At 41.0% G+C, this 11,410-nt stretch overlaps 1 protein-coding gene across 2 annotated transcripts; it reads right to left on the bottom strand.

Annotated features, from left to right (window-relative positions):
• Positions 1 to 1,941: 1,941 nt before the first annotated feature.
• LOC111602505 (kinesin-like protein GA13060) lies at positions 1,942 to 10,947 on the bottom strand. Of its 2 annotated transcripts, none has more exons than XM_023319581.2 (7): positions 10,739 to 10,947; positions 8,304 to 8,799; positions 6,585 to 6,879; positions 6,013 to 6,240; positions 5,208 to 5,813; positions 3,389 to 4,475; positions 1,942 to 3,274 (listed from the first exon to the last, which is right to left on the bottom strand). In XM_023319581.2, exons 2-7 carry the CDS (start codon positions 8,661 to 8,663, stop codon positions 2,488 to 2,490), a joined length of 3,363 nt encoding a protein of 1,120 aa, XP_023175349.2. In that variant the 5' UTR covers positions 8,664 to 8,799; positions 10,739 to 10,947; the 3' UTR covers positions 1,942 to 2,487. The 2 variants fall into 2 exon arrangements, with proteins under 2 accessions (XP_023175349.2, XP_023175348.2); XM_023319580.2 differs by having other exon boundaries at positions 8,304 to 8,712.
• Between the last annotated feature and the right edge of the window lie 463 nt (positions 10,948 to 11,410).

The raw sequence follows: 11,410 nt of genomic DNA, 5'->3' as shown, positions 1-11,410 counted from the left end.
AATTAGTCTGTATTCAGCGTCGAAGTCGACGAATCATCATATATATGATATTGTATATATAGTATATATGTAATATTCATCTTGTTTCATTAACAAGGGAGGACTGGGTGAGGGGGAGTGGTGTATGTGTGTGGGTTGATTAAAGTATAGCCTTTTGTTTTAGTTTTGGGTGATTACTACGCTTGGATAATTGGAATAATACGAAATATATAATAATGCAATACAATTAGTTGATTCTCGCGTTTGTTAATTAATTCAATAAGTTTATGTTTTTTATTTATGTTTTTTTTTTTAGCTTTTTTCAATATTTTTTATGGATGAATGCGACTAAAAAGGCAATGAAGGAATGTGATTTTCTTTTCATATTTTTTTTAATGGAAATAAATTATGTGCGATGCGAAAAATTTAGCTATTCATGTGAAAAATTGTGTGTTGCATGCTTTGAGGCGTGCGTCTCTTAATGCTGCTTCGCTTCCAGTTGCATGCCTTACATATATATAATATTTATGTATATATATATATTTGTATGCGTTTATTAATATTTATTTTATTTTTAAATAGCTTCATAAAATTTGCATCTCATATATAATATCTCTGATAAATATATATATATATACGATATATATATATATCTTTTTTTTTTGGAATTTTTCTTATTTTTTTTCTTGTTTTTTTGTTTTTGTAACATAGTTGATTTAGGCAAAAATGGCAACAAAATTGTATGTTTAACATTTGTCTACTTGGTTGTTCTTCTTCTTCACGGCTGTTGTTGTCCTTGTCTTACACGATTTGTTTTTAGTAGATGTATAACTTTAGCTAACTAACAATTAATTTAAACATTTTTGTTTTTCTCTTCATTTTCTTGTCCCTTTTCACTTTTGTAACTTATAATTGGCAATAAAGTGTTTGAATAAGCAAACATTTAACATTTAGCATACAATTTATCATCTTCTTCTTCTTCTTGTGCTTCGATAAATCAAACTCATAAATAACTGAATAATAAATAGCTATGTTATAATGTATAATATATATATATATGATATATGTATATAAATGTATCTCTGCATTGTTTTTTTTTTTTGGTTTTTTCTTGTAAAGTTGTAGTGATTGTGGCCTGATTAAGTACATATGTTTATGTTATTTATATAGCGGCAGCAGGGGTAGTCAGGATGTAGAAAAATTCATTTTCAATTATTGGCAAGTGTGACTCACATTACTAGAGGTAATCGTATCTAATATACTCATAAAGCAATGCTAAACAAAGAAAATATATTGAAAAATTTTAGAAGTCATTATTAATTTTTTGACATAGCAAGGATTGTCTTGCTATGTTAAATATTAAATTAAATATATATATTCTTAGCTCAAAGTTTCTTGAGAGCTTGCATATATTTTTTATTTATTTTTTATAAAGGTCTACCCTTGTAAAAATAAAAAAAATAAAAGAAAATTGTTTGTTAAATTTAAATTTCTCTCATAAAGGGCAGATTTGCAGACTAAAAATAAAATAAATGTTTACTTTATTTTCTAAATATCATTTAGGAACTTGGCAAATGCGCTTGAAATTTATAGTTTTATTTTATTTATTTTTTTTTATGGAGACTACCCTTTATAGTAAAATAATTGTATAAGTGAAAATATGACAAAAAAATAAATAAAAATAATAATATAGTAAAATAATTGTATAAGTGAAAATATGACAAAAAAAATAAATAAAACTAAGCTTAATAAAAACAACAGATTAAATAAAAAAAAAAAAAATATATATATATATATATATATATATATATATATATATATATATATATATATATATATATATATATATATATATATATATCCGAATTATACCTCTAGTATAATATATATATAATCTTCATTTATATTTTTATTTCATTAAAAGCACTGACAGTCTGTGCCTTAAATAAAATAGCAGTTGTATTCATGCATCTCAGTTAAATATATGTTTTTGCCACTTACTCAACTCTCATTAAGATTTTAAATTAAAAAGTTTTAAATATTGTGCAACCTTCCATTTTTTCAATTTTCCTGCCATCATGACTACCCCTAATGCTTAATATTCTCATTATGCTAGCTGGCAACTTAAAATATTTAAAGCCTCGTTTGAACTTATGCGTGTATTAGTGAGTGAGTGAGTGAGTCAGTGAGTGAGTGTGTGTGAGTGTGTGTGTGAGTGTGTGTGTGTTAATGGCGCCTTTCTTTATAGCATAGGTATAATTAGGTAGTTGGGTTAGATTAGATTAGGTTTTTCATCTTCTTTCTCCTCTTCTGCTTCTTCTTGCTCTTCTTTTAAAATTGGTTTGTGGCAGCCGGCGCCAAGTAAAAGTTAATCAGTCGCTGGTTTTCCTTTTCTTCTATATATGTCTGGTTGATGTGCATGTGTGTGTGTGTGCTTACAAATTCTTTGGCCTTGTATCTCTCATATTTTCTGTTTTTTTTTTCTTTTTGGTGGGTCTCCGTTAGAAGTTAGAAGTCGCTGATCTCGCCCTCAGTCTCTGGATAGGTGCAGGAGAACGGATGGAGCAACCAATTGCACAGACCCTTGTTGCCCTCCTGCCTTTGGCGTTTCTTGCCGTGTCGCTGATAATTGCCACCTGAAACGGTGATGCGATGCCGTTGACTCTTCGACATGCCCGACGCAAAGCTGCTCTCATCCGAGTCCCGCACTGTGGCCACACTGTGATAGCCGCTCTCTGCCCTCCGCGAGATGCCCGAGTGCTTGGAGGTGCGCGGCGTCGAGGAGTCGTGGCCACTATCGTATGCCTCCGAGCTGGTATTGAGTGGCAGCAGTGGCAGCCGGCACTGCGCTGCCAGCGGCAGTATATTTGTTATCTCATTCAGTTTATGCTGGGCGTCCTCCAGCGAGTTGCGTCTCTCCTTCTCCTCCAGCTCGCTGATGTCATCGTGCTGCGGCGCAAAACGTTTCTCGCTCTTCGGCAGGCTGGGATCGGAGGCGCCATCCGGCTGACGTAGCAGCGCATAGTCGTCCATGCCCGCTATCTCCATGATGCCATTCAAGCTGGGCAGCGACCCTTGGCTGGGGCTGTGCGATGGCTGCTTGGGTGGACTCGGCGTCAGACGATAGGCGGGCTCACTGCAAACGCTGCTCTGGCCCACATTGAAGCGAAACGCGGGCTCACTGAACACGCTGCCCACATCCGTGCGATACAGCGCCGATGAGGGCGTCACCTCGGCCATTGCCAGCTGCGAGGTGAAGATCTCGTGCAGGCGCGCCAGCTGGTCGAATTGATGTCTGCAAGGAGAGGAGCCAGAGCAAGGAAACGTTTCATATCGGGACAAAATATCAGAAGGGGAATCGACTTAAGGAACGAATAGAGGTAAAGGTTATTAAAGGTAACTTGCTCACCTGGCGCGTTCTCCACACTCGCTGAAGGACTCGCAGGCCATATTGAAGCTGGACACGAAGGACAAATTGTCGCAGTGGCTGAGCGCGGTCAAAGGATGCGCCTGCTCACGCTCCCTCTCCCTCTCCCTCTCTCTGTCACGCTCCCTGTCCCGCTCTCTCTCCCTTTCGCTGCGCGCCATTGTCCGAGCAATTTCCTCCTCCGTCACCTGCAGGCCACAGTCGATGCTGCGCTGCGACGGATGCTGCGAGGAGGCGCGGCTAACAGCCATCTCTGAGTCGTGCCTTGAGAGCATGCGATGCAGACTGTCATGGGAGATGTCACGGGAGCCTAGCGGATCGTCCAGCAGCGGCAACGCTGGCGGCACCTCCGACGGACCGCTGTCCTGATCGTCACCATCTGGCTGGGCATCTGGACAGCTGCTCAACAGCGGAAGACTATCCAGGCACTGGGGCAGCTCGAGCGTGGCTTCTGGCTGGAACAAAGGTCGCTCCGGCAAGTCCAGGGACTTCTGCTTGAGCTGCGAGAGCTTCAGATGCAGCGCTGTGGGCGAACAGCTCGCTGAGACGCTAGCCGCGCCCTGGAAGACTTGTGTGGTCTGATTCTCCACCCACTGTCGGATCATTGTCTTTTTATGCGCATCCATAAAGCCGTAGCCCTGCGTCTGAGCAGCTGTGGGCAGGTTGCCCGCCGTGAGGGAACGACACGATTGCGACTTGGGTCCGTCCACCCACGTTTCGCATTGCTTCACATGATTCACCTCGCGCATCAGGTGCCGCGCCTCGGCCACCTTGGCACGTGAAACACGCGGGCCATCGATCCACTGCTCCTCGGTGATCTGTCGCATGCCCGCCTCCAGCTGCTCCAGCGCGGCCCCAGGCGTCGAGCCATGTGGCCGACGCAGAGGCGAGCCCTTGGGCGTTGGCATATTCGAGGCCTTGGAACACATGTGTCTAGGAATAGGTGAGCCCGGTGCCGACGGCAGCAGCTCCTGAGCCAGCGCACTGTGCAGCGACGATGGGGTACAGCTAGCGGCATTGTGGCGCTTCAAGCTGCCTGTGGAACTCACAGATGATTGCAGCTTCTTAGCTGTGCAGCGAAGTGAAGTTAGCAAAGGGAAGTAAGAGGACATCAGTTATTAGATAAGATGTATGCTTAAGGCTAGTTGAGGGTAAACTTTCCAGCTAAGAAGTGCTTAAGGAAGAACTGATTCTTTGCCTTTCAGCTCATTCACCTAACTAAAGTCTAAGCCTTTGTGGAATACGAAACATGCTCAGAGTTCAGTTCAGTTTGGTATCGAAGGAAGGAAGTACGGTTAGCTATTTGCTGGATATCCTTGCAACAATATAAAGATCTTCTTATGTAAAGCTTGTCATGTTTTTTTCCTTGGTATCATTGAGGGTAGTCAATATCTGAACGGAAGAGAGCAAGGCTCACAGTAGCTGAAGCAGGCCACCTTTATGGCTCCAATTATTTCGAAATATCTGTCGCAATTTTGCTTAGGCATTCCTAGCTTGAATCTGTCAAGTGTCCACATTAATTTGAAGAGCTAAGGTGCTCAGCCAGCTAACAACCCCCAGAGTATGTCAGCCTATCAAACACTAAGTAGCAGCTGTCGCTCTTTTAGCTAGTCCTGGAGCTGTTCCAATGCTGATAAGTGACATTAGATCCAAGCTAAATCTGTCAAAGTAATATTGTTGCCTATCTCCAGGGCACAAATCTAATGACTCGAGGAATTTCAATTAAAATCTCATAAGCAAAGCCTGTCAATGGCTGGATCTGGAACTAATGAACGAGGGGTTGACAGCACTTAACACTTACCCTTCTCCACGGCGGCCTTCTTCATCAGTGGACTGGCGCAGTTTGATTTGAGTTGTGGCGCCGTTGGCTTCTCCGCACCACTGCCCTTTAAGGCCTTGCCGAGCAGGGCACGATTATCCGTAGTGCTATTGAGCGAGGGCAGATAGACGGGCGGATGTTCGCCATCGGTGGCATCGTCATGGGGTCCCATATAGATGACAGTGTCCGCTGAGATCTCCGAGCTGGAGGGATCCGCGCCAGAGCCAGCTGAGGAGCCGGCACCGCCCGAGCTGAGGCCCTGGGCCAGACCCACAGCCAGGGGCATGGGCACGCGATGCTTGCGACGACGCAAACGATGAATACGCGAGGCAATCTGTATGGTGGACAAAGCATCCTGATAGGAATGCGTTGACTGCAGGACATGTGCCACAATTGCCACATGGCAGGTAATGGGGGCCAAGCAGTCCTTCAACAGCGGCGTCAACGGGTGGTCCTTGTGGGGCGGGTGCCTCTGTCCGCTCAATATGGCCAGCAAAATGTTGCCAATGCCCGAAAGTGGAAGACCACCGCTGCGATTGGCACAGCCGCCCAAGTCGATGATATGTAAACGGCTCCGACCACCAGCCACTGTAACAAAGGAGCAAGAGAGTGGGTGGTTGGGGTGGGTGAGAAATGCGACACTTTAATGGTCTGGCTGTCTAGTGAAACATTTAGCGGGCCACTTGAGTGTGGCAACAACAATGTCTACAGCGAGGGGAGGCACAGCATATATATATATATATATAGAGTGGGGTAAGCTGGGTGGTTGAGCAGTAATAGGACTTACCACCGCCCTTGCGGGACAGGCTGTACTGGTAGACGTGCAGCGTAAAGATGAGTGCGGACTCCAGCGTCGCTGCTGAACTGCTGGAATTGCCCGTTCCGGAACTTTTTAAACGTCCGGCCAATGCGGAGTCAAGAAATAGCGCTGCACGCTCCGCGGTGGGTGCACGTAGTTCCGTTGGGCCGCCAAGGAAGTCGTCACGCAAATAAATCCCCGGGGAGTCGTCAGATTCTGTGTGGGATTCGTGTTCGTGTTCGTGTGGAGTGAATGAAAAGAGCATTAGCTTTTATGTTCATATAAATGCCACTCGACTGTAGTTAGCATTCATTGGAGTCGAAGCGAGCGTGGCTGTGGGGTTGCTCGTTACAGCCTCACAGGTTAACTTTATTCAAATTGGGGACCTAACCCCCCGAACCCCGAGCCCCGAACCCCTTAACCCCCCAACGTCCCAGTTATAACATTATCATCAGCTGGCCCAGGGGCAACATTAGAAACGCCCACGCCCACGCCCTCCTCTTTATAGCCCAACTTCTGCTAACAGGTGGCGTCCCTTTGTACTTTCTCTCTTTGCTTACCAGCTGCATGTGAGATGAGCAAATCCGTGGAGAGAGCATCCGGCTTGGTCGCATTGATGCCCACCGCACTGACCCTCACCGAGAAGCGGGCTCCACTCTTCTGTCGACGCTCCTGTATGCCCTTATACAGCCAGGCAATGGCACAGGGCGCTGCGCCCAAGGCTCCAGCTCCCAGGTCGCCGAGCACCGTTTGCGTTTGCCCCGTGCCCGGATAGCCCATGGCCAGCAGACAACCATCCGAACCCTCCAGCACGGCGGGTATTACCTCGCTTAAGGCCGCCGCACAAACATCCGACTGCAAAGAAGGAACACGGAGAGAGTGTGAGGAGCTTTCAAATATGATGAAAGAATATTCCGTTGGGCATGCTTTATTTGATATCCGGGCAAACTGTAGAAGACCTAACCAAAGAAATTTTAATATTAACCGGAAACTAGGCTAGGCCTGCAAATGAAAAAAAACTAAGCCTTCCGAGTGAGGAACATTTATCTTACTTTATATATATTTTTTAAAAACATATATATTTGATATGTGTGAATAAGGAATATCTATTAAAACATCAAATAAATATTTTAACAATATATAATATAATAAATTTGCAATTGGATAGATCGCTTTATTCGAAGCTGGCCTCAAGAGTTTTCGACTTTAACGAAGAAGAAAACAAAAAAACTTTTGCTTAGAATTTGAAATATATGAAATATTATTGAATGGAATTTCTCAGAGATCTGCTGGAATAATTTTATATTTCTTTATGCTTTTATAACTTATTCACAGTTAATTGTTTTTTAGTCTTTAAGCATTATTTATTTATTTTCGCTCACTAATACTTATCGTCCTTCATGTGTTCGGATTTCTGCAAAACCTTTTCTTATAGCAGGACAACAGGATAATTTGATGGTGATGATCCTTGATTTGATATCTTGATTTTCGATTCTCTTCTAACCGTTTCATCATCAATTGATCTCTATAATCTTCTGCGCAATAAAATTTTTCTGTTCTATACTTTTAAGCTTTAAGCCTTATCAAAGATCATATTATTGCCTTAACTGCTTAATATCCTTTAAAATTTTTAATCTTTTGGAATGTTTCTTATACATAGTAAGATTACTTTCAATTTCTCATCTTTAATATTCTTTTCCCTACGAAATTAATTGTAGACTACGAAGGATAAGCTGATAAGTATTGGATAAGGTAGGAGTGTTTAGTATTGGATAAGGTAAGAGTGTTTAGTATTGGATAAGGTAAGAGAAATTTCATAGATATCTGAATGAAAATTTTATTCAGATATCTATGAAATTTCTCTTACCTTATCCAATACTAAACACTGCCTACTTATCAGCTAATGCATTGTATTCTACAATTAATTTATTCTTTTCGTTTTCATCTGTATATCCTTATGATTATATCATCATTATACTATAATTATACTATTTACATTTATCTTCGCAGTTTTTATATTTTACTTTTTAAATTTTTAACTTTTATATTTTATTCTTTGCTTCTCTATCTCAATCAATTTGCACCACTCAAGAATCGTTTCTAGTTCTTTCCTTTTCCAAAAACAATATATCTTCTTTATCTCTTTCACTCAACAGCTTTTTTTCTAGAAGTCGATTGGATTCTAGAAGTCTTCAGCTTATTCTATGCCATTTTTTATGTCCTTATACCTTGTCCAGCAATAAGATATCTATTCTATCTCAGCTCTGTCTTCCACTCACCTGTTTATCTTCCGCTGTAAATAGATTATCGAAGGCAAACATTTTTGGTGCCGCAACCATGGGCGCTCGCTCCTGGGCCTGCGGGGCCGAGACGTTCTTTGGATCGGTTAGTGTCACCTGTCGCTTCTTCTTATCGAGCGCCATAAAGCAGCCAGACTCGCTGACGGCGCTGTCCGATTTGTCGGCGACGCGTAACATGACTTTGACTTTGCCAACGCCATAGCATTCCCGACTGGAGAGACGCCGTTGCAGGGCCGCCGGCATGGCTGGTGGTGCACGCTGGAGTGCACCACAGAAGCCGCCGTTGCGCGGCGTTTGGCTGGCGCTCATTGCTCCACGGCCCAATGACTCCGTTTCCATACTCTTAATGTCCGTGTGTGTGTGAGTGTCTTACTAGCTGGAAGCACTTCTGCTTGTGACAGACATGGAGTAGAAAGGAAAGGAAGAAGAAGAGCTAGTTGTAGCATCCACTAGTTAATAAGGATCCAACTGAGTGCTGTAAAAGTTTTGCCAAGAATTTCTCCTTTCGTTACATTGTGTGCAGATTTTATGTGTAATGTCATAAATTGTGATTTCTGCCAAGAAGGGACAACTGTGACTTAGGACGAGGTCCTGCCGTCCTATGGTAATGGCCATAACACTTTCGCTTTATGGTTATGGGGCATCTGTTTATTGGGCATATGCTTCACAGGCAACACTCGACTCAGTGCCACTGACTCCCTCTCCCTCTCTCTCACACTCACTGGGGGTTTTTATGCACTTGTAGCATCGTCCAAGCATAGATATATATTTTATCTATTTGCGGTACTTTGGTTTTTATTTCACTGAAATTTCCCTTGCAGCAAGCAGTTTTCAGTAAGGACTCTTTTGTTTATTTTATGTTTATTTACAATTATATCAGTTATTCGGGCATCAACTGCTGTTCTTATATTTGACTCTTAAGTTTATGTTCTGAGTGCTCGTAATTTTACCAAAAAGTGAAGAGCTTCTATTTTATTTAGACTCTGCTGTCGTTTAGACCTAGCAATGTTTGGTTTTATTATAAGTAATATTTTTAGAGCTCGGCATTTTATTCTTTTTTATTCATTTGGGATTTAGTTTATGAAATTCACTTGCTATAAAGTTTTTTAAACACTTTTTTGAGCATTTGTTCAAAAATCGTTTTTTGCATTAAGGGTATTCAATGAAGATTTCTAGGCTTTGTTCAGTTTTAATTTGTTTATAAATTCTAAATATGTTTATTTATTTATTTTTTAATTTAAATTTATTTTTAATTTTTTAGAAACATTTAACACTTACATTCAATTATATTCAATTTAATTTAAAATTAATATTTTTTAAAAAATATTATAGTTTACGTATGTTTTTGATTTTTTAGTTTTTGTTTTAATATTTTAATGCGTTTTTAAGATGTTGAACTGTTTGTTAAGAATATTATACTTTAAATATTTTTTGTATTATATAACTAATAATTTAAATTTGTTTTTAAGTTCGTTTTTTATTGAACGCAGAAAATATATTATAAATATATATATTTAAAATAAATAAATATATTTAAAATAAGTTTCTGATTTTTGCTATCTGCCATAATCTAATCTAAAATTCTAGTTCTACAAATTATTTTTGTACTGTATTTAACTTAATTCCATTTTCCTAGATTTGTAATTCCAAATATAGTTAAGCATCTCAAAATGTTGGGTAAATATTATATTAATATAACAATAAATGCATTTCTAAACAAGATTTAATAGATGTATTCAAGAATTTGAGTCCTAGAACTCTAGACAGTCCAATAAGAATTATGTTTATCATTCAAAATATCTTTAAAAGCTTCAGTTTTCAAAGTTATTTTGCTCAGTTTCCAATATATATATTTACATATATGTTCTTTTATAAATTGAAGAGCTCAACTTTAAGCATTGCAGACGTTCGCTTTTAGGGTTCCAGGGAAGCACCTTCATTAACATGATGATGCGAATTCAAATAAGGAACGTGACATTTTTTGCAACATCTTTTCATTAATATTGTTCCTTCATTCTTTGCTTTTTTGCTTCTTTCTTTCTTATTTTGATGGCACGTTTCTATTGTGAATGACTGGCAACTCGAACGTCAACGTTGACGTTGACGTTGACGCCGACGTTTGGCTCAACTTCATTTTTCAGATGTCGCGCACCTGCGACAGCGGACTTCTTTGAGGCGTTCCACCTTTTGAGCTTTTGGCTTTTCACACAAATCGATTGGCAATGCCTTCTAATTGTACGCAACAACAACAACAACAACAAACCAGTGGTGTAGAGTGAGCGGGAGAGGAGAGGGTATATAGAATGCCATGGCATTGTATGGACAACAATATTAGCACAACACCAGGCACACGCACACACACACACACATCCACTGCTCACACACACAGTAACACACATGGAGCGTGCACAAACCCTTTTTTTATGACTGGCAATTTCTGGTTGTTGATTTCATCTTTGGCTGCAACGCTTTGGCTTCTTCGATTTTGATATACATGATTTATTTTAGTTACGATTCTTTAGCTGCTCCGGCTCTAACGAAAAAAACACATTTTCATTTTACGAACACATACACACACGCACCACTCGCGACGCGAACGCCCGCAGCGTGCCGTTAGCGTTGGCATTACAATCGCAACTAACAGGACGGCGCTACCAAATGCTTGGCAAGTGCTCTGGTCGCTCTTTATGCTAACAGACACGCGACGCTTGCGCGACTGTAGAAGAGAGCGTTGTCTAACTGCTTGCAGCTGGCAATGCTGTGTCCATTGTGTGGGGGTTGTACGACTTTCGCTTTTGTGCTAAGAGAGTGCTGGCGCGCTCTCTTGAACAAGTGCCGTTAGCAGACAGCCAGGCAGGCGGCAGTCACAGGTAAACAAAATCAGCGAGGCTTCAAACAAAAGGAACAACGCAAATGATGTTTATATTGTAAAAAAAGTCACACACACACCCACACACACATATGCATTTAAGGAAAAACAACAAAAGAGGAGCAAAAAGCACGCACACAGACACTCACGCTGATAGTTGTGGAGCTGAAGCGTCACTTAAGTGTTTGCAGTGGACGAGGGGAGAGGTCGGTGCAGG

Source organism: Drosophila hydei, unplaced genomic scaffold, assembly GCF_003285905.1.
Source record: "Drosophila hydei strain 15085-1641.00,03,60 unplaced genomic scaffold, DhydRS2 tig00000172-arrow-pilon, whole genome shotgun sequence".
NCBI classification, from domain to species: domain Eukaryota; kingdom Metazoa; phylum Arthropoda; class Insecta; order Diptera; family Drosophilidae; genus Drosophila; species Drosophila hydei.
This window is presented reverse-complemented; position numbering and strand designations above follow the sequence as displayed.